The 23204-nt window shown below is 37.4% G+C and overlaps 2 protein-coding genes across 3 annotated transcripts in view; both read left to right on the plus strand.

The window, feature by feature from the left end:
- The first annotated feature begins 1882 nt into the window (after positions 1-1882).
- On the plus strand, positions 1883-5541 carry sdhaf4 (succinate dehydrogenase complex assembly factor 4). Its single transcript, XM_079855980.1, has 3 exons — positions 1883-2061; positions 2229-2360; positions 2556-5541. The coding sequence occupies exons 1-3, from the start codon at positions 1983-1985 to the stop codon at positions 2663-2665; spliced, it is 321 nt and encodes a 106-aa protein (XP_079712106.1). The 5' UTR covers positions 1883-1982; the 3' UTR covers positions 2666-5541.
- A 702-nt stretch (positions 5542-6243) lies between these two features.
- The window catches only part of smap1 (small ArfGAP 1), a 116922-nt gene continuing 99961 nt past the window's right edge, over positions 6244-23204 (plus strand). The window contains exon 1 of one of the 2 annotated variants that reach the window (XM_079855775.1): positions 6244-6563. In XM_079855775.1, coding sequence (XP_079711901.1) covers positions 6446-6563 — 118 coding nt within the window. In that variant the 5' untranslated portion in view covers positions 6244-6445. The remainder of the gene's footprint in view (positions 6564-23204) is intronic. The other variant, XM_079855774.1, reaches the window with a different exon arrangement.

Consider the following 23204-nt stretch of genomic DNA (forward strand, 5'->3'; position numbering starts at 1 on the left):
CTTTCTGGATATGTTCTCAGGAACCTACAGAAGCAGCCATTTATTTTGTTCAAATAGGCTCTAACTAGCCTACTAATACAAGTGAAAGAGACAACGCCGAAATATCAATGTTCTAGCTAGCCTAACACCTGTAGCTACACGTCTAGGCTACATTTTACGCATCCAACAGTTTCTCAAAGGCATCAACTTGGTAGCACTGTATGTTTATTCTTTTATATTGAAATATAAGCTTATGTGATACAAGATTTTTATTTGTCCTTTATTTTCTTCGAAGATGGCGTGACCTATAAAATCTATATTTTATTATAGCTTGATATGAATTAAATATCTGTCATGTCTCAGCCTGGGTCTTTCTAACTTCGATTTGTTTAGAGCTTCTTGTTGAGTAACCATAGCAACACCTCACAGGGCTTGTCATTTTGTGGATAGAATGACAGTTTTGGTTGCATGATAAATGTGTTGGTGAATAGAGAGTGCATATGTGTGTTTGTGATATTAACGATGTGCAGATGTGATGGTGTTTCTGAAACTAAGCAGAAGCTTATCCAATAGGCCTAACGTTACGTTTCATCATCTCTTCCGAAATCGCATAATGTGTCGCTTAAAACCTTCCAGAATGTTAAGAGATGGAAGTAATTTAGCGCAGAAACAGGGGCCAATTAACTGTCTTTAACGGAAGGCTACGGTAAAATATCTCATTCATACCACGTGGTGGGCTGGAAATAATGACATGCGACGAGAGTTTAACTCTATAGGCCCACTTTAACATATAAAGATGGTATATTCTTAATAATGATATTAATTATTATTATTATTATTTTATTTTTTTGACGTCCCCGCGATAGTTGCGTACGGCGTAGGCTACCTCAATTTACTGGCAGCATTCCCACATTATTTTCATATCGGAGATACAATCTTCTGAAGACCTTTGCCTTTTTAGGACAAATATTTCCGTACTGTTGCTATGTTTGGGAAGCAAACAGGCCGCGTTGCGTAAGATAACGTAAATGAACACTCATGAGAACGGGAATCAATAGCTAGCCTTAATATAGCCATATGCCTAGCCTATATTCTCACAATACACAAAGGCTATGCCAACTCTATGGTAAATAATTAAAAATTTAGGCTATTAGAACCAACTGCTATAGTGCACTTTTCGCAATTTCCAATTGTCAGAAGTTATGAGGAACATTAAGCCTAGCCTACATTGACATGGTTCGTTTAGATTCACGTATTGTTTTAATATTGTAATGTAGGCAACACGTTATGTCTGAGATGTAGGCTAATTGATAGTAGGCTATGCAAATTACAATTAGGTAGGCGTAGGCTATAAGAAAAGCGATTTTTTTATGTGAGTAGGCTACATGAAATAGGCTTGTCAACTTCAAAACAGTTGCAGATTTGATTTAAAGTAGACTTGCATGATGCAGCACGTTTTTGTTTTCTTTTTGTATCAACGCAATTAAAGGGATAACGTTAGGTCAATTCACTCAAAAATGAAAATTGTATTCCTTTAAGAAAAAGAAAAAACATTCTATTTTGTTATAACAAAATAAAATAGCGTAACATTACATCATATAATTTTACTTTATACGATTCATAAAGTGTCCATTTATGTTTGTAGCTATTTTTGCAATCAGACCTTAAAAACTGTTTAATAGCTGGGTACCATAACAAAAGGTAATTGTGTACTTTTTGAGTATGTTCTGTAACATTAATGGTAATTCATTTCCCTGTCTCACAAGAATCATTGTATTATTTCGTTGTATCGCTTTAGAAAAAATGCATGCAAAGCAGATACAAATGTGCACGACATTAGATTCTGCACTTCTTTAGCGCCGCCTCCACCATTTCGAGTGCATTTAGTGTCGCTAAAAGATGACGCAAGACACGTCATTTTTCGTCGTCTAAATATCCTTCAGTTGTGTAATTTTCTGCAGCGACAAGGGAAACGTTCACAACAGTACAGCGTTTAACGCAAGATGTCTCTTTTACGTGTTTGCGGGACGACAGCTAGAGGTTTTGTTAAGAGAGGATTGTTTTTAGAGTCGACTTATCCTGGTGAGTGTTTATTTGGAGGCTTGCTTGCCCAATATGCGTCTAATTGTACTTATGTCACATTAATCTATATCATTTTCAACCTTCTTTATATTGATTACTGAGAATCATGTTGGAGTCTTACGAACAGCGACAGATTTGTTGAAATATTGCACTGCTGTCCCCTACAGCATATCATAGGACAGCAGGATATGCATCTGGTGGGGTGACCAAAGATAAAGAACCTTTAAAGAAAGCAAAAACGCCCCAAGGACGCTTTGACATGGACGAAAATGAGTCAAAATCTAAAGATGTCCTTACAAGTAAGAACACACGTCATCTCTGTTATACAGTTATATTATAATCGTTGACTAAATTACATAAAGGACAGAGAGCATCTATAAGGAAGGATAGGAACTGTATCTTTCTTTCTTTCTTTATATAATTATAATAATTAATTGTATAATTAATTATGACACAAAACGTTTGTTTAATTGGTTAAATTTCTCCTTTAACAGGATTTCCAGATGATGTGAATCCAGAAACTAAGGAGAAAGGTGGCCCCAGAGGCCCTGAACCTACACGATATGGTGACTGGGAAAGGAAGGGTCGTTGTATTGATTTTTAGTTTTGGCTTGTTAAAATACTCTTTTAAAATACTGTTAAAATAAGATTTATTTATTTTACCATTTGAGTCATTTGAATGTAATCACTAATTCTGTATACAGATATAAATAAGAGAATTTCTGAACCAGAAATTATGTACGTCTCCCCTGATTGTATGGGCCTGCTATGTAGTAGTATGTAAGTGTGCAAAAGTAGTAACTACTTGAATGGATCTGTGTAGTCTTTAATTGCCATTTTGATAAGAATCTGTATGTGCATGCGTGTGTGTGTGTGTGTATATATGTATATTGTGTGTGTGTATATATATATATATATATATATATATATATATATATATATATATATATATATGTATATATATATATATATATATATATATATATGTGTGTACACATACATACATATACATACATATACATACATATATATTATACATATACATACATGTATATATATTAGGGATGCACGATATTGCATTTTGGCCGATATTCGATATGCCGATATTTTCAAACTAATTTTGTCCGATACCGATACCGATATATATATATACACATTTTCCCCCTGATATATTTACACTTTAATTTTACTGAAGAGAAATCCAAGTCTCTCTCCTGTACTACCTTTACCGTATTACACTCATGTGTTGTAGATAAGGCAATACACAAGACAAACAAAACAACATTTGATTCTACCATAAATGTATAATTTTACAAATGTAGACAGACATTCACACCTGAAAAATAGGCAAATTATTTCACTTGGAGAATAAATGATATGCCAGTGCCACATTTTATTTTTAAGTTCAGACTTTAAACTTCAGCCCTTAGGAGTAAAATAAATAATACATTTTCAAATAAAAAAAATGTACATCTTCTACTTGAACAGGTCTACCAAATGCTCCCCTGTTTTCGGTGCTGATGCAGTGGCGACCCGTTCATGTAACATGTAAGGGTGGCGCTGCCAATAAAGCAACTAAAAGCTCACAACGAACCGCAAAAGTAATGATTATGAATATGTCAAATATAGCAAGGAGACATTTTAATTGTTTATTAATAAGTGTTTTCTGTGTCGGCTGCAAAGATGAAGTTGACGATGACTCGCGATCTTCGCAGTAGTGAACGCGCCAGAGAGAAATGCACATTTCGGATTACATAGTTTTCTTTCGTTTTGAATTGTTCTGTTTAAAAATATTATTTCAAGCGTTCTGTAGATAATAGATATATTTCTCAGGTCTGTGAGGCAAGTAGGCTATGCTGAGTTTCGTTTCATTTATGAGACTAGCTCCAGTTCAATCGCGGGCGCCTCCGTGTCGTGATATCTATTATCTATTATCTGCTTTACTTATTATTTATTAAATCCAGGCAATTGGTTGATGAAACATTGATTAAAATTAAGATACAATTAATACAAAACGAAATTCGCTTACAAAGGCTTTGTGCTTTCTGTTTGAGGGCTCTGTGGAAGTTTTAAAGCAGTCTCTTTTAGTGGCACTTTCAGAGCGCGCACGTCCGCAACCGAGAACTGTCACTGTTTTTCCTCATAAATGCGAACACGAAAAAAAAAAAAAAAAAAGTATGCTCTGTGGAGAGCATATAGCTTGGAGAGTTTACATTAGTAAGCTACAGGACATCGTCTTTCAAAACATGACCTGCACAAAAGAGAAAAAAAATTACTGCGTCATTGTACCCAGCACTTCTGAAAATGCACTTGCGAATGCGTCTCTGTCCCCAGCACATTTCAAACCAAACTGACGCCCATGCTCGAAATGCCTCCACACATGTTAAGTTGCTGGCCCTCATGCATGGTCGTCACGTGCACATAGGAAACACGCCACCCTATCGGCAAGACTCATCGGCAGAAATGATCATATCGGCCGATGCCGATGATGGTCATTTAAAGCTTTTATCGGCCGATACCGATGTTGTGCCGATTTCATCGTGCATCCCTAATATATATATATATATTTATTTATTAGGGGTGTAACGATTCAATACATTCAAAATAACTGAGCTCACGATACAATATTATTGCGATTCTTCAAGACATATGGTAAAAGGTTAACAAAAAAATTACTGTTGATTAAAATGCTACATTTGATATTACATTGTGGGTGTAAATGAATAGGCTTGGACTTGGTGCTGGTAATCCAATGCACCGGACAATGGTGACACCAAGAAAGAAATAATCATTATTCTGAAGCTGAAAATACAGAATTATTTTAGACAAATATGCTTGAACTCCGTCACTGACTAGATATATTTAAAATAATGTCGGCAACTTTTTACACAAATATAATACCCAAAAAACTGAATACAAAAAATAAAAAAAATAAAATTGTGACACGATATATATATATATATATATATATGGGGTGTAACAATATATCATGTCACAATATACTGCAATACAAAAATGCAACAATACGTATTGTGGATAGTGACTGTATATGTATGGGAAAGAGGGTAACAGTGTCCAAAAGGTCTCTTTGAAGAATAAACATATTCATCCATAAAATGTAGTAATAATTTATTTTGTCACATTTCAAACATTCATAGAAAGTTTTGTCACAAGGACATTTATGTGTTTAGTATTGTGTAATTAGTCCGTTTTATTTTGTGAAAATAATAATATATTGTTTCCCTGCATATCTGCACATTAATTGTTATGGCTATGACTATGGCTGTACCATATCAGCCTTTAAGCAGAGAGGGGTTAAAAGTATAATCAGGGAACAGCAGCAAGCCTGGGAAGGATAGCCTGATCAGCGTTTAAATGAACATCTAATAACTCTGCAAAGACTACAAAACTGAACAGTGGTAGTTTGGCTGCTATGTTGCAGGGGATAATTCAAAACACATTCAATAAATATACATTATACTTTGCTGTCCCTTGTGTTTTTTTCTATGACTTTTGTCTATGATGTCTGTTTCCCCTTAAAATTTGGCTTGTGCATTATTAAAGGTCTTATTAGATTGTATTTAAATATTAAAATCATACAGCAATGCCATAATTTTAACAATATTTTTCAAATATATTTTTTAGCCTATTTGATATGTTTTTTTCTAGGTAATTATTATGTTTATTTAAGGTTTTAACATTTTATTTGTAAAATTTGTTGTTAGAAATTGGTATGATTTCAGAATGTAGTGTTTAAGGTTTAATTCGTAATATAGTTGTATTATTATTATTATTATTATTTATTAAGCTTCTGTCAGGGTTTAAAATTTAGACAAAACAGGGTTGCAAGCTTACAATGTTACCCAGTTAATAGCTTTTGCCGACGTAAACGATAGCCTAGTCTATTAATCAGGTTTTAAACAAATGACAACATTCTATGATTTACACATAATCATAACTCCACCTTTCGCGTCAAACCGGCTACCCAACCTTCCTACACACACATACGTCACCAATGACGCAAAAGTCTCAGTGGCCTCAAATTTGGATTTCACAAAGCAAAGGTTTGACTTTTAAAATTACATAAAAATAATATTTCACTTAAATTTGATTAAATAGTCTTCCGGTTCCCCATTCACTGTACTTTAAAGCTATTTTAATCATCCCACTGTACTTCGTCTCAGTTTCCGCTTCCGGTCATTTCCTCCAATCGGCCATATTCCGCCGCTCAGTCTCAACCCAGTCGCTGCTCTGTTGCCGTCAGCCCATCATAGTTTCATTTCACAGGGGATGGTCTTCCATTTATAACGATCCAAGTGAACAGAGTGAATCGGGGGAAAGACCGGTGATTTTATCCAGAGACGTTGACAGAAAACGGCCCGAGATGACGACTCGATCGGAGAGGGAAAAGGCTCAGAAACTGAATGAGCAGCATCAGGCCATTCTGTCCAAAATGCTGAGAGAGGATGATAACAAGTACTGCGCCGACTGCGAAGCCAAAGGTGAGATGATCTAAAAAAAATTCCACTATTCCTTACAACTCGCGTTTGATGTTTTGATCACCTGTACGCGTCAGGAGTCTCGTTGAACAGCCCGTTCAGGTTTCTGCTTCTCGGTCCTGAGTCACCCGGAGAAAAAAGGCCATATCTGTGTGTCAAAAGCTGCCTATTTTGACAGCATATCGCATATGAATTGAACGATGCCCAGACCCTGACGGCTCATTGTGCTTATATCCGGCGAATCACTATTCAGCCATGCGTCTTTGACCAAAACCATTACTAATGCATGAATGGAAAATCAGCCTGGAGTTAAACTAATCAGAAGGTCTAATACTGTCAGCCTGACGTTTCATATTCAGGTGGTGCTATATAGGAGAGATTAACCTATGTATGTGTACCGGCTTTGATGATGATGACACAGATGATCACTGTTCCACATATCCACCTGTTTCATAATGGCTCACCTTAGTACAGTGCATACTACCCTATTATGTGTCCACGGGGACTAGGCCTATGTAGCCTAAAGTGATACTTGACCATTAAGCACAAGTGAAGTGAAAGCAGTTTTTTGTTCTTGGTCATATCATTATCTTTCTTCAGATTGTAACCAGGCGACTGTAACCATAATTGCTGTTGAAGTGGGTGGTCTCACTGTGTTTTAGTTTAGGTGTGTTCACTAAAAGGTGTGGTAAGCGATATTTCAAAAACGCTGTTGGACATTGTTGATATTTGAAATCAACCCAAATAAACACACCCATCTCTTCAATGCTCCGCCTTCAAAACTCACCCTCCAATCCTAACCGCCCTGCTCCGAGTCGGTCTCGTCGTTTCGACTCTCACTAGCTGGCCTCCGTTACGCACACAGTCCAAGAGTGGATGTCTGTTTATCATAGCAGAAGCGCAACAAAATAACGCTTCATGAAAAATAAAGTGCATATGATGAACGAACGACAAGGAATCACAAAAAAATTAATGTTCAGTCTAGGGTTGCAAAATTATGGGAATTTTCAAAGATGGAAACTTTCCATGGGAATTAATGGGAATTTAAGGGAATTAACAGGAATTTATGGGAATAAACGGGAATAAACTGGGAATTTTCCAAATTGAGGGTTGGCTCTTCATAGGGAACTTAAATATAGTTGAGGAAAGTATATTTTAGCATAATCTTGACTAAAACAAACAGATGCCATTCAAATACACTTGAATATCCATGCCATTCCTCAATCACATGCACATAGCACCACTGCTTACTGCATGGCTATTGAGACCACACCCCCTACTGGCACTGTGCACGCCTCCATCACATGTACAGAAGCCCCAAGCACAAGACTATTGAAGGCACACATTTGAGCCTGTGGACTAAACAAAGTTTTGTAAGTTTTGATGATATTATGGGGAAGTATATTTATTAAATGTTTAAATTGCAAATATCACATACAAATGTATTCATCTAGTACAGGGTTCACCAATCTCGGACCTGGAGGGCCGCTGTCCTGCAGAGTTTAGCTCCAACCCCAATTAAACACACCTGAACCAGCTAATCAAGGTCTCACTAGGCATTAGGGCTGAACGATACATCGAATTTTCATCGTCATCGCGATATGAACTCGCGCGATGAACACATCGCAACAGACAGCCTGACACGATGAATAACACCTGGTTCAGATTACAAGATTTTTGTGTCTGTTACGATAGTCACGGTGTCAGATTACACGATTTTGACTCCTAAAATCTTGTCGTGTCATGGACAAGAAACATGCCAGACTACACGTTGCTTTCCGACCAGTCATCGCGTGCCGTCACCATAGACTGTAAAAAGGCCGTCATACGCACACATTCACTCGCAAACATTCACTCGCACACACACACACGCACTCGCGCACACACACACTATCACTGTCCCTCGCTCACTCACTCACGCTAAATCGTGTAATCTGAACCAGGCAGGTAATAAACGTTTGACCTATCACGCAAATAACCTATTAAAGCACTAAGACATGGGAACAGTATATTCTATTTTACAATGTCTATTTAAAAAAAAGAAAAAAAAAAGAAAAGGAATTGTTGTTAGCTATAGCTAACATTCACATTTGAATATTTATCGCAAGTCATATCATCATCGCAATATTAAACAATGTTATCGCACATCGCAGCTTTTCCTCATATCGTGCAGCCCTACTAGGCATACTAGAAACTTTCAAACAGGTGTGTTGGAGCTGGTTGGAGCTAAACTCTGCAGGACAGCGGCCCTCCAGGACCGAGATTGGTGAACCCTGATCTAGTAGATAGCAAGCTGATAAGTTAGATGCTAAATAAGCTAGCATAACTTTAAGTAGGGCTGGGCGGTATGACGATATATATCGTTACCGCGGAAGAAAATGTCAACCGTAACAGATTTTTTTTATTCCGTGTATACCGCAACATGTAAATAAGTAGGCGTGGTTAACTTACGTGCAGCGTGCGTGAGACTGAGACACTGATATTTGTCAAAGAAACATGAAGAAAGACCAAGAGGATCCACAAAAGGAATTACGTTTTCAAAATTAACGTGATATTTTCGGGGGGGGGGGAAGGCGCAGAAGTCAACTAGAGCAGTGCAGCACACTGAAAGTTTAGAGAGGTCATGCTCGCAACGGGATTTACTTGACAACAAGTTCATATATCAATATTCTAACGAATAGAAATAACCTTAAATAATGTATTTATCCGTCTCTTATGTGTACAGTTACTTTCAGAGTGGACGCGCAAGCGGTTGCCGTGGTAATGAATATTTCCAAAATTCCCCAGCTTAACTTCCCATGGAAATTTACCGGAAACTTTCCGGAAATTTACCGGAAATTTTCCGCCCCTTTGCAACCCTAGTTCAGTCCACATTAGTAATTACAAACAAGAGTTCGTTGTTAGAGTTCCGCGTCTGTTTTCAGGCCTTCCCGCTTAGCTCTCTCCAGCGCTGGAAAGCTTTTCTAATATTAACGCGGTTCCTAAAGCTCCATAACTCTTAATTTTCCATTGATATTCTTCTGAGCTTTTCTCTTTTGTATCGTTTCATCTCTATTTCTGCAGTCTTTCTTCAACTCTCCCTCTTGCTCATTCTCTTTTCCTCCACCGTCATACGCCCCCTAATGCTGATTGGCTACACACGTTTGTTGTTGTTGTTCGTGTGTCGGTCTGACTAACTTCCAAACAGCGTTTTTCAAATATCGCTTAGGCTACCCCACCTTTAAAATAGTCATACTTAGTAGAAAATAGTCATAAATAGTTATACTTTAATACTATAAAGTCAAGTGTTTTTTTTGGAATGTTGCAGTCATTATTATAAGTTATTCATTCATGCATATAATTATTTTTTAATTCATGTGCCCTCATAATCTTTAATCAAAACTTTTACGATAACCTCAACAATAAAATCAAATTTTAGATGGACAAAATCAAGTTCCGCCATTTTTTTTTTTCTTGTTCGAGAAGTCGTTGCACTCGGAAATACGTCACAATAGGAAAGAAAAGACTATCGCACCTTCTGTTTCATGTGTGAAGCATTTTGAAGAAGACTAAAATAATAGTCCGATTTTAAACTCGTCATGAAATGAAATGGTTTTCTAATTTCCTATTATAATCTATTTTCCTATTATCTATTTTGTAAGTGCATATCATAGATCTTATTGTGAACAATTTATTTGTGCATCTTTCATTATTTTAAAATGTTTTGACCTCATATTGTTCAATCTTAATGTCACAACTCGATATTCCGTCTGATCATTTATTCCTCTTAAACCCACCATCTTAAAATCCAATCAACAACCCACACAGAACCAAGTCCCAACATCATTTTTTTTTTCTTTTCAATAATCCATTTCACTTGGATGTACTTCAGAATACAGAAATTATTGGTTGCTATTTCCTTTTTATCATGGCTTTAATACGTCATTGTTACAATAAACATTGTCACAAAGTTGCAAGCAGGTCCTTTACTGTCACTTTGGTGTAGCTGTGTCTGTGTGCAGTTGTATTTGTAACATGGAGCTAAACATTGAGAACAAAATGAATTCTCATTTCCTTGCTTTTTTGTAATACAGTGGCAGTGACATTGCTATATTTGCTAGCCACAATCTTACCAACAGATCCTGATGCAAGCTTATAGGTGGACTGCCACAAATTCAGTTGTATTTTTCAGATCTTTACTTTAAATTCTGTTTTAATCCCTAAACAATGTCCCATTAGAAAGAGTACATCCTGGGTGGAATGTGAAGTAAAGGTGCTCAATGTTCTAGGGTTCACCATAGTCCATCAACAAAACACTGGATGACCATATTTTCCATTTCCATCGTCTGTTCTGTTATAAACCCTCTTCTGCCTTTCCATCAAGGTCCATTATCTCCATACAGAGCATATAAGAATATTTAGGAAGGAGGCAGTCTTCGGCTCTGCGGTGATGTCGCAGGCCAGCAGCTTCTCAAGCTCCCCTCTCAGCTTTCGTCTTAACCAGACCAGTTTCATCCACTCTGAGCTCTCCGGTGTCTTAAGTGCAGCCACACCTCACTACTCATATTGCCTGGCCTCTTTCTGCCTCTCTCTTACACAATTCTAGTGCTGATGGGTGGAGTTTTGTAGCTTAATTTGCTTATGAATGACAGCCTTGAGAGAGTTAAAGTCTGCATGAAATCAAAAACTACCCAAAAATCATAATTTACTCACCCTCATGTCTTTCCAAACCTGTATGACTTTCTTTCTTCTGTGGAACATACATTTTTTTTAGTGTGAACACACTGCTCACAACATGCATACTACAAAATGGTATGGAGTAGTGCATTAGTATGCGATTTGGGATGCAAAAAAAAACATTTTCTTTTCCACAGAAAGCAGATAGATATCTGATATACTGTAGTTTCATTTTCATTTCATTCTGATACTGATGTAGTTTTATTTTTAGCTTGACTTTATCTTTAATACTCTTTCTTGGTCTTATTGTAAACAATTAATCTGTGACCATTAAACCATTTTTGTACATTTTTCATCAAAATGTAGTTACTCCCTCAGAGGCTCCACCTCTGAATGAACTTTCCTGCTTGGCTGACATGCAGGCTATTGAGATTTGCATTGTTATGAAATACCCTATTTGTATTTTCAACATTTAACCTAGCCTATTTAACTGCTTATTGGTAAAATCAACTCCAATGTAATTTTTTGACTCGTTGAATATGGTTTCATTGGACATTATGGGAGTAAAATGGGTTGTAAATAATGTTTCACGTTGGTTCACTGGACAGAGGCCACCTTTAAGGTTTAGTAAGCGATTTCTGAGAAATGCTGTTGAAAGAAGAGCACCACAACACACTTGTAGCCAATCAGCAGTAGGGGGCGTGTACACTTGATGGGGGAGGAGAGAGTGAGCAAGAGGGAAATTTAGAGAAAGACTGTAGAAAGAGAGATGGCTGAGAGACATTACAAAAGAGAAAAAATCTGAAGAATATCACTGGAAAAAGAAGGCTTTAGGACCCACTTTAATATTAGAAAAGCTTTACAGCGCTGGAGAGACATAAGCAGAAAGGCCTGAAAACTGATGTTGAGGTTGTGTTGTTTCTGCTCCATACTATGTTTCACAGAAACAATATATTCTGTTGTTGTAATGTTAGCTATAGTAACAGGACACTTTTGAGTGTTATTGTTTGTCTGATGCTGGTTTGATGCTGGTGACTAACAACCAACTCTTGCTTGTATATACTCTCATGCATTCTATGTTCATTTTTTGTTTTTCCTTGTCATTATTTCGTCATCTTCACTTTATTTTTTGCAAAGCATTATTTTGCTTTGCTGCAGCTATGATAAAGATACATCCACTCAACTTTTGAGTAACATCCATTGCACTGCGTTTTTGTGCATTTTTGGCTGGAGCAATGAATGGAGGGGTGTGTAGCATTGGGAATCAAAAATCAATTCCAATTCTGGAATGAGATACTTAAGCTTAGGAATCGGATACTTGTTATAAAATTAAAATGATTGATTCCTTTGTGTGCATTTTAATATGACTTTAAACCATTCAAGCGCAAGAAGTCCCGCGTTGCACACACATCCAAAATGTGCTCGCTGAAAGCCGCCTCTCATACCGAATATTGAGCGATACTGAACTGCATTCTTTTTAGGGCTGCACGATATTGAAGAAAATTGCGATATGCGATAACTCCTTAAATAATGCGATATTCGATACGCGATACGATAATGCTTAAAGTGTGTCAAATAAACTTAAATTATCTTTAAAGGGATACTCCACCGTTTTTTCATATTAAACTATGTCTTAGATGAGAGAGGTATGTATCAACTCGTCTTAGTTTAAGACTTAAACTAAGACGAGTTGATACATACCTCTCTCATCTCAGTGCATGCACTTAATCGCTCTAGCGCGCGGTGACACTTTGAAAGCACTTAGCTTACCCCAGTATATTCAATGGTATCTAGCAGCAATGAATTTAGAAGTTCATTGCTCCCCTCCACTAGGAACCCACTAGGAAGAGGATCAGGCGTGACTTTTTACTGCGCCGAGTCGAAGTACTTCCAAAAGTGCTATTCCGCCATACATTATAGTTATCCTTTTTAACCCGCTTAGAAAAGCACCACGTTTTATTTTGTGTCACCATACTTGGTCGTATAACTACTCGTGTAACTGTTTTTAAATGGGGAAAACGTTGATGTGTTTGGTAACTTCTAAATTCATTGCTGCTAGATACCATTGAATATACTGGGGTAAGCTAAGTGCTTTCAAAGTGTCACCGCGCGCTAGGGCGATTAAGTGCATGCACTGAGATGAGAGAGGTATGTATCAACTCGTCTTAGTTAAGGGAATAACATAGTTTAATATGAAAAAACAGTGGAGTATCCCTTTAAGTTATCTTAAAAATGATATAACCTACATGCGTGTTTCACATTCTTTTTGTGACAACAACATGTAACATCCCTACAACTTCTGAAAGTGAACAGCAGTGTTTTGCTGTAGCATAAGAAGTAAGAGTTATTTTAACATCAGTGTAAAGTAAACCAAGAGGTTTAGGGTTTCAGGTAGGCCTACATTAGGTTTATTTAACAACAGAAACTGAATAATCAAATGTAAAAATAAAACACTGCTTAGTTTTCACTGTATGAATTAAATGTACTGATTCTTATTAAAGCTACATAAGTTATTCATCCGAGAGCAGTGAGTGACTTTCTCTTTGTCTTTTGTTCATGACCCCAGTTATTGCAAGCCGTTGCGATATGGATATCGCAATATACATTTGCGATATTTCGATATATTGTGCAATGTGCAGCCCTAATTCTCTTCCACGTTTTTGCACTTGAATGGACAAATACACACAAAAATGTCATTTAACAGTCATTTATGTCTTAAGTGAAGGTAAACATTGCAGCTTTTTTCCATATGTTTGTGCCATCGCAACTTTGACTCCACATGGATGTAGAATTGAGAGACTGCCATGAACTTCTGCTCTGTCAAGTAAAGTAGGAGAGGAAATATATGGAGTGCAGTAGATGTTGTGTGGCACTGCAGGACCTGCTGGTTCTTGCCGATGGATCTGATTAAATGTGACAGAATAGTAGGGATTGGTCAGACATGGCTGGGCACAGTGTGTCCAGAGGCTTTTATTTATTTTGTGCGGTGCTGCTCTCTCTCTGCCTGATGCACTATCCCTGCTGTCACCGGCATGCAGAACACCACTGGAGAATGATGATGACCCTATGTTTAGGGTCATATTTGCTTTGTGTGTAAAGATTTTGTGTTAGCTTGAGTGTCATACAAACACGCTTTCAGTCTTTGTGTTTTTTTTGCATTTCTGGGTTTGCTTATTTACACTTAGTGAAAGCGGTTTGCCCCAGCTGCAGAGCGTTAGATATACCCGTCTTTTGGAGCTTGGGGCACCTCTGAGCCACACACAGAGACACATGTGACATGCCTGTTGTCTGGCGATAAGAACAGCCTCTATTTTTCGGTAGGTCACCTACATTTGTGCTGTGGGGCGAATGCTGCTGTTATTGAGGTCATGCATTATAATCTTTATTGGCTGCTCAATCTGTCAGAAGGTATTGACAGCGACAAGAAGAAAATGTTGAATAAAGTCGTTATTTTTGTTTATTTTTTTGTACACGAAAAGTATTCTGTGCAGATATATAGATGTGCAGGTATGTCGTCACTTTGTAGGCCAATCTACAGTTAGCATCACGCTGGTTCCCTCGACTAAAACCCAATAGAATTTTCCCATAGGCTTTTGGATTATCGCAAAAAACAAGCTCTGTGATCAACAAAAGTTTATGATACTTGCTCATTTCACAAATTAACAACTTTAAAAAAAAAAAAAAAATTTGAATAGTTTATAATACACAACAAGGCTGTAAAAGCGGACTGAGTTTACCTGTTCGGCGTGATGACGTTTAATCTCCCCAACTGACTCTAGTCCCATTTAGCCACCACTGTAACAGCTTGAAATAAATCACGAGTAGGGTAATACTGATGTATTTGATGTCATAGAATAAAACGTGAAAGTGTCTTGAGCTTGTTCACCGCAGATCTTATTTCAGCCGTTTAACCAAATCCCATTGACTTCCGGACGATGGAAATGCTAACACTCATTTCCGCGTTTTGGCCTACAAAGTGGTGTCACACCTGCACCACTCTATGGGTGATGTGATTAGTCTGTGTCATAGACGTCGTATTTTAGCTACCTCACACTTAGTGATCATCATCTGTATTGTTAATGATGATAAGCATTCATTATCAGTAATTATATTGTGGTTAGATGCATCAAAACAGATTGTTGTAGTCGAATCAGCCAATGGAAAATAAATGTATACACATTCTATCTATTTAGCTATAGCCATCAACCAGCAAGCAGTGAGTGTGCTCACATCATGAGCTTTTTTTTGTGAAACTCTGTGGGCACAGATTCTGGGAATGCCTCTGGGCAGTTCTAGTAATGAGTAATGATTCAATCATAACTGCAGGCCTCAAGACAGAAGACAGCAGAGAGTACTGAAGTGTGTGTGTGTGTGTCCTTCCTGCTTTAAGTGCTGATAGAGGTGTATATGTGTGTGCTGTATTGGTTTTGCATTGTGTCTGGCAACTGGAGAGTGTTGAGAGAAATGTCTATTTGATAGTCTCCCCATCTTTTACTTCCTCTGCACACACACACACACACACATATACGCGCACACACACGCACGCCACAAGGACAGACAGGAAATGTGCTCTTGTACTTCCTCCTGTGTGCTCTCTTTCACACTGTCACTCACAGAGATAAGAACTGCTGAAAGCCTGTGTCAGCATCTTTGTGTGTTTTGGTAATTTATATTTTCCAGAAGTTATGTTTTGATTAAGAGAGAGTGTGTATTTGAAAAACCTGAGAGTAAAAATATTAGGGCTGTCTACTGAATGTGATTAATTGTGATTTAAAAAAAAATAAAAATGCAATAAAAATGCAATTAATCACATTCAGTTGACAGCCCTAATATTTTTACTCTCTCTTAATCAAAACATAACTTCTGGAAAATATATAAATTACTCCCGACTCACCCTAAAATACCACGGTACCACAACTTGATTGGAAAATAGGTTGCTGTGAAGTGTAGACATAGGCTTATGTTAATTGATATGAAAAGAAAACAAACATTAAACACAAGTTTGTGGTCTGTAATTTTTTTTAAATTAACACTTTTTCTTTTTTTCAGCAAGAAAACATTAAATTGATAAAGTAACATTAAAGACATTTATACCGTTTCAAAAGAATCCTGGAAAAATTAGAAAATATAAAATTAAGATTATAAAATTATAAAAATTAAGCAGCACAGCTGTTTGTTACATTAATGATAATAATACATGTTTTTGAAAGGCAAATCAGCATATTAAAATGATTTCTGAAGAACTGTGTGACTATGGATGCTTAAAATTCAGCTTTGCATCACAGGAATAAATTACATTTGAATACAGTAAACATTTTTTTTTTTTAAACTGTAATAATAGTTTACAATATTACATGTATATTTGATCAAATAAATGCAGTCTTAGTGAGCATAAGAGACTTCTTTCAAAAACTTTCAATCTTCCGACCTCAAACCTTTGAACTGTAGTAACAGCAAATGCTGATATGTAATTAATTGGAATATCATGTAATGTAATTTAATTCGTTTTAAAGTGATTGACAGCCCTAATACCAGTGTATATTAATGTAGTGTGTTTAGACAACCCTTCATTGTAGGCAATATCTGACCTGTGTTCCTAGAAGGAACATTTCCCCTGCTACATGAAACCATGCTGAGTCTTTTCCTCTCTGTCAAGATTAAGAATGATGTGCATGATCACTATCGCTGTTGGTGCATTTCTAGAAAGGCCTGCTATAGCAGCTGCTGTCTTTCCTTTGGGCTGGATACTCCACTTCTGGCGAACACACTGAGGAGTCGATCATGCTCAGGCTGTGTCTAAACATGCTTTTGCAATAACTGGAAAAGAGATGATGTCATTTGCAAATGAATTATGACCAGAGTAATTACAGACTGACAAAAGCATAAAGTGCCTTTAGACTTTTGGTCCGTTGATTCTTTTATTTTCCAGGGTTTTGGAATCTGCATAATTTTTTTTTTTTTTTTTACAATTTTGATTATCAAAGCTGAGTGTGAAAAGAAATCTGTGGAATTTCAGGGAATGTATTTAAATATAGGAAATGTATTGGTAGCTGAACACATTTTATTAGACACAAATATTTAATAAAACTGCTCCTTAAATATTTATTAAATGTTTTGACTAATTTAAGAAGTACTTCGACAGTGATCTGTGGATTTTTTTGCGGACTTCAAGGGGAAGTTCACCCAAAAATTTAAATAAAGTGATTCCAGAACTGTGTGACTTTCTTTGTTTTTGCAGAACATAAAAGATATTTTGAAAATGTTGGTTACCAATCAGTTTTGGTTCCTGTTTACTTCCATTTTATGGACAAAAATTACAATGCAATGGAAGTTCTGTTCAACATATTTCAAAATAGCTTCATGTTCTGCAGAAGATAGAAAGTCACAAGAGTTTAAAACGGCATGAGGGCGAGTAGAGTGACAGAATTTGTATATTTTGGTTGACTGTCATTGCAGGCTTGTTAAATGTACTGAATGTAACGTGACATTGTCATTTAGAAATGAGGCTTCTTCCTTATAGGACTTTATTTCTAGATGTCTGTTTCATTGTTACCTCTAATCAGGTGTTGTTTAAAGAATAATTCAATAAAAGCTACAATCAATTTAGGGACTTGCATATATGCGTCTCATCCAGTGCTTCGTTTTGCCCAAATATTAGCCTGCTGTTTTACTGGCGGCTCCACCAGCTGGAGTGGTTTCGGTTAGAGCAGCTGTTGTGCTGCTTTATGATGCTTTTCAGACAGATTCCATTCCACTCAAAGCCTGGATCAAATTGGGCCGCGTCCGGATGTCACTGTGGAGCCTGAGACTTCGGAAGAGTGTTCCGAGAGTGTCGGTGGTGACCAATTGTGTCATGGTCAGTTCAATTGGTAAACTTTCAGTCTAAGTTGGTGTTGTTGAGAGTCTCTCCATTCAGATACAGAAGTTACTTAAAAGTTACGTATAGAGTGGTGGTAAATTATGAATAGTTGAATATATTAAAGGGCTTAAAAGCCTGTCTGCTCTTCCTCTCATTAAATTGTTAGTGTCTTTAAGTGGTCTGGATAAGTATAATTGTGTATGTGAATAACGCTCAGCGTGTTTAAGTACTTTCCTTTAGTTTGTCAGCAGGTGGTGCAAGAGAGACATTAGTTTGTTTGGCTTACAGCATAAGTATGTGGTTAAACTGTTGACTAGATTTATGTTCATTGTGGTGAGGTTTTGGCTTAGTTCTCCCCGCTCTGTGGATGAAACCCTGTTGCTACAGTCTTAGCTGAATAACGATGGGAATTTAGCCTTTTGTGTCTCTGGCAGTGATTCATTTAAGCAGAGCTCGCTGGGCCTTTATCTCATAAAGAGCCATGAGGCTGTGTTCCAAATGAAATACTAGTGTACTACTGCACAGTATACACTATAAATATTTTTAGTATGTGAAAACAAAGGTAGTATGCAAAATTTTGCATGAGAGTTAGCCTTGTGTTGTCTAGGGGTGTGTTTTATTGGGGGAAAGGGGGAGATTTTGTTGATAAAAAGACTATTTCTGTACATTTGTAGGTGTACGTTTGAACACCAAATCAGCATATAATAATGATCTCTGAAGGATCATGTGACGCTGAAGACTGAAGTAATAGCTGCTGAAAATAATTATTTAATTGAAAATAATTAAAAATGTATTTTACAGTATTTTTGCTGTAGTTTTGGTCAAATAAATGCAGCACTGGTGAAAGATCATAATGCTTCTTTCAAAACCATTAAAAAAAACGTCCCTACTCCACACTTTTAAAGGGGAGTGTACTTGAAAACTATTAATCTGGTATAATGCATTGTTCCAAACATACAGCCTTTAGCGCAAATATTTCCATAGCTTTTAAGCACACATTTCCCCCAATTTTCCCCTCACTGTATGACCAGACATTGAATGTATAGTCCTCAGATTGTACTAATCTCCAGTGGCGCTCACCAGCAGGGGGCAGCACAACACCACCAAAAGCTGGAGTCAATCGGTTCATCTATCCTTTCACTTCTGTTTAAACTTAGCCGGTTTCTTGGCTGCAGGTCACATTCTCCAAAACCTGATTTTAACACAATATTATGAGATGTGTGGATACGATTATGGATGTTCACAGAGGTCACAGTGAGTGTGCTTTTCTCTCATGTTCACTCACAGTCTTTCCTCTCCTTTCCACCTGACAGAACAGCCACTGTGCTGAGACCTTATCCCCCCACCCCACCCCACCCTCTCTCCCCCCCTCTCCCAAATGCTCTGTCTTTCCTTCCCTCACCTGTCAGAGATAGCAGACGCACACCTTTTCTCCCAGTCTCTGTCAGACGTCTTTCTCCTGCTAGGCTGGAATAGAGGGCTCTAATTTCATGCTCTACTACTCTTCCCTCTGTGAGGCCGAGTTCTACTGTCACTCAGTTGGACTCCACTGCCAGTTTTGAGATGCCGTGTGTGTATGTGTGTGTTCTCGTGCCTCGGAAGACTGACAGAGCGGAGCTTTACTTTGAACAGGGCCTTTTTTTTCTCTAATGAAGGAGTTCTCTTAGGATCTCTGACTGGCTTTAATCTTTAATTGAAGTCTTAATTTATTTTGGGGGCTTTGTAGAGTGTCTTCAGTGGCGTCTGCTCTTTTGAGCTTGTATCTGTGAAGATGAAGGTTTTGGCAAATTTTGTGTGTGTATGCGTCTGTTTTGTTTTGGTTTCTGGTCTGAAAAATCAGAGCTTTTACTGTTGTTTCTCAAAGATCGCTTTATTTCATCTCTTGTTTTTGCCTTGTACAACAATCCATGTAAATCTATACAATCTATGTACCGGTAAATTATGTCTGTCATCGTTAATGATGGTGTGCAATGGGGATGTCAATTTACATAAATTCCCATAATGGATCGTTTAAATTAACGATCAATTAATCGATAACCTTAACCTCTTCAATCCAAAGCGAGTGGTGCTACTAAGTTATCACATTACTTAACAACTACTTGCTTAACCAGCACAAAATAGGTGTAGTTTTAAAGCTTTACAGTGAATATAGGGATATGACCATTACTTAACTAGTGCTTTTAAATTTGCTGACAAATTATTAGTGCTTTTTTCATAGCCTGAAAAGATAACTGCTTTACATGAAAATGTGATCTGTAAAATCATCGTACATAACAGATAAACCTGTCATTTATCGTTGAAAAGGTCTCAACTAGCGGAATACAACCAGCATATTTGTTTCTGTTAGAGACCAAACTATATCAAGAATTTTGTGTGAAAAAGTGCCACCGAAGCACGTGTAAACAGGGTACACATGATCATATCGTGTCGCAATCATGACGCAGTGTTTTCCAACGTCATTTCAAAGTTCAACCAATGGAAACTGGGGCCGTTTCTCAATATGCGTTCTTGTTTTCTTGTGTACTTCAAATGTCATCAGTCGCTGCCCAAGTCCTGTTCCAATTCAAAGTTCACATCTAGCTAAGAACAGTTCAAATCCCCGGATGTGTTCTTGATCTGTCTCTTTTATCGAGGATGCATCGAGAGGTGACTTGTGCGGACTTGAGACACCCAGGTATCCCAGAATGCATCTCGCACCAACCAGCAAGCGTTTTTAGAGGAGAAAATTACCTCCATAATTTAAAAAATAATACTGTTATTGTGTCACAAAATACGGTTTTAAAGAGTTTTTCAGGTGAGAATGTAGTTGTTTAAAGCTCAAATCTGTAGTTTATTTATAAAGATAGCGGCTATCAGAAAATTTCAGAGTTGTGAGATCCAGGCGATCAGAGGGCGCTCAGCGCTCATGTACCCCGCCTGGAACAGCCTTCCCTGGGCTAGTCCTTCTGACGTTTGTTGCTGGCTCTGATGTCTCTGTAGTGGTTAAACATGAGATATTATTCGTCTCGTGTGTATCTAACGGGGAAATCTTTGGTCTCATGAATCTATAATTTGTTCCCTGGCAAATCGTTTAGGCTGAGGGCAGAGTGAAGTTTCATAAGTTTATATATTTAGGCTATTTAACGTTACCGTTGTAGCCTCCGAGAGCGCTGACTTTGTACGTTTGACTGAATTGTTTGCTTTATTTCTTATTTAATAGCTTCTACCTTTTACTCATACTTTTATAATGGCTATTATTGATCAGTAAAACTGACATTTAACAAAAAGAGACAGGGTTGTGTTTTATGTCATATTTCAGTACTGTGAAGATAATCAGAATAAATATGCACATTATTGCCTGAACCACATATTAATGTTTAATTTTTTTTTTTTTAAATGTAAACAAAAAGAGGCAGGGTTGTTTTATTTAATTTTGTTATAAATATAAATGCAGTGAAGATAATCAATAATTAATTATGTTTAAAAATAAACGGCTAGCCTACCTAATCCATTGCATGGCTTAAAGACAATAATATATTTATTCATTTTCCTTGTTTGTCTTCTGCACATGAGCCACACGCACCTCAAAATTACGCACTCTAATGATGACCTGCTTAATCAACCATTGATGTGTTTTATTGATTAAATTATTATTGACAATTAATCGATCTTCGATTAATCGTTAGCATCCCTAGTGTGCACTGCTGACTGCGTCATAATAGTATCATGTGTTTCTATGGCTGTCTGGTACATTTTGACAGGTGTACGAGCAGTAAAGTACATGTGGAGTGGCACAGCAGGTCTGCAAGGCTCATACTGTTCTCAGTGTGACTCGTGTTCCTCCCAAAATGCTTTGCAGCATTGTTGGAAGCCTTTAGTAACAAGCCGATCAATATGGGGAAATAGAAGCTTCTGTGGCTTTGTTTAAATGTACACCAAAGTGCAATAATCAAATTAAGGAATTACTTTAAGATATTTATAAATATAAATTATTGTTATTATTTCTTCACACAAAAATGGATGTTCTTTCATCATTTACACAGGAATTTCATCAAAAGGCACCAAAAATGATGTAAAGTGAGATACAAAGCATGCGAAAGCCAACTAATTGGTTGGAGTAGATCCAGTCAAGGTTTTTAAGGTACCAAATAAATAAAGTTCTGTCATCGTGGACTCACCCTCACGTTGTTCCAAACCTGTATGACTGTCTGTGAAACACAAAAGAAGATATTTTGATTCATGTTGGTAACCAAACAGTTTTGGTCTCTATTGACTTCCATTGCGACGTTTCTCAAAATGTCTTGGGTTCCATACAGGTTTGGAACAACTTGATGGTTAGTACATGATTTTATGGGTGAACTATCCTTTTATGAGCTTGATTTTTAACTACTTCAACCAATTAGTCAGCTTTCACAAGCTTTTTATCTCAATTTGTCATTTTTGGTGCCTTTTGTCACCTTTTGAAGAACATCTATGTTAGTCATCATCCTGTCATTCTTTCCCTGCAGGGGGAGCTGTGAGGATACACTGTAGTAAAAGCAGGCTTTTTTCGGGCCATGGCGCGCTTTCCATCTCTGTATCCTTATAGTTCTTTATATTCACATCCGTCTCAGAAAAGACCTGATCCTGAATCACCTTTCCCAGCTGCCCTGCCTGCTCTCTCATTTCTGCCCCTTCTCTGTTGATCTTAGCATCACAGGGGCCGGCTGATCAATCTCCTTGGTGCATTTTTTGGAAGCACCAGCTGAGAATCTGACAGGTTGTAATTTGGTTTGTGTGAAGCCCTGTGCTCACGGGTACATTTATTACATTCAGTCTATTTCAGGATTTTACTCTCTCAATCTTTCATATAGTTCAGAGGGGAGCTAGTCTATATGTATTCAGTGTCAGCGTTTCGTCTTGCGGTTAGTTTTCGGATAAATCCTCTTTGCTCTGTGGGTCGCCTTGCTGCTGTTACGGTTGGTATTTAAATACGCTTGCTGTGCGCTTCTGTTTCGCACTTGGTTTTTGAGTTTATTTCCTCGTGTGTGGGTGTTTATGGGGTTGATCATGGGTAGGAAGGATCTGAAAACACTCCCAGGCGCAGCACAGCGTAATCTCACGGTTCCAGTACATTTCTTGACTCCCATCAACACCAATTAGTTGTGTTA

This window comes from Squalius cephalus (genome assembly GCF_949319135.1).
Source record: "Squalius cephalus genome assembly, chromosome: 21".
NCBI lineage: Eukaryota > Metazoa > Chordata > Actinopteri > Cypriniformes > Leuciscidae > Squalius > Squalius cephalus.

Bases quoted from the DNA above. Each gene is read 5' to 3' on its own strand.
- sdhaf4 (XM_079855980.1), top strand. From the start codon at position 1,983: ATGTCTCTTTTACGTGTTTGCGGGACGACAGCTAGAGGTTTTGTTAAG. The intron at 2,062-2,228 runs GTGAGTGTTTAT...TGTCCCCTACAG, and splicing joins TTTAGAGTCGACTTATCCTG to CATATCATAGGACAGCAGGA. The intron at 2,361-2,555 runs GTAAGAACACAC...CTCCTTTAACAG, and splicing joins ATCTAAAGATGTCCTTACAA to GATTTCCAGATGATGTGAAT.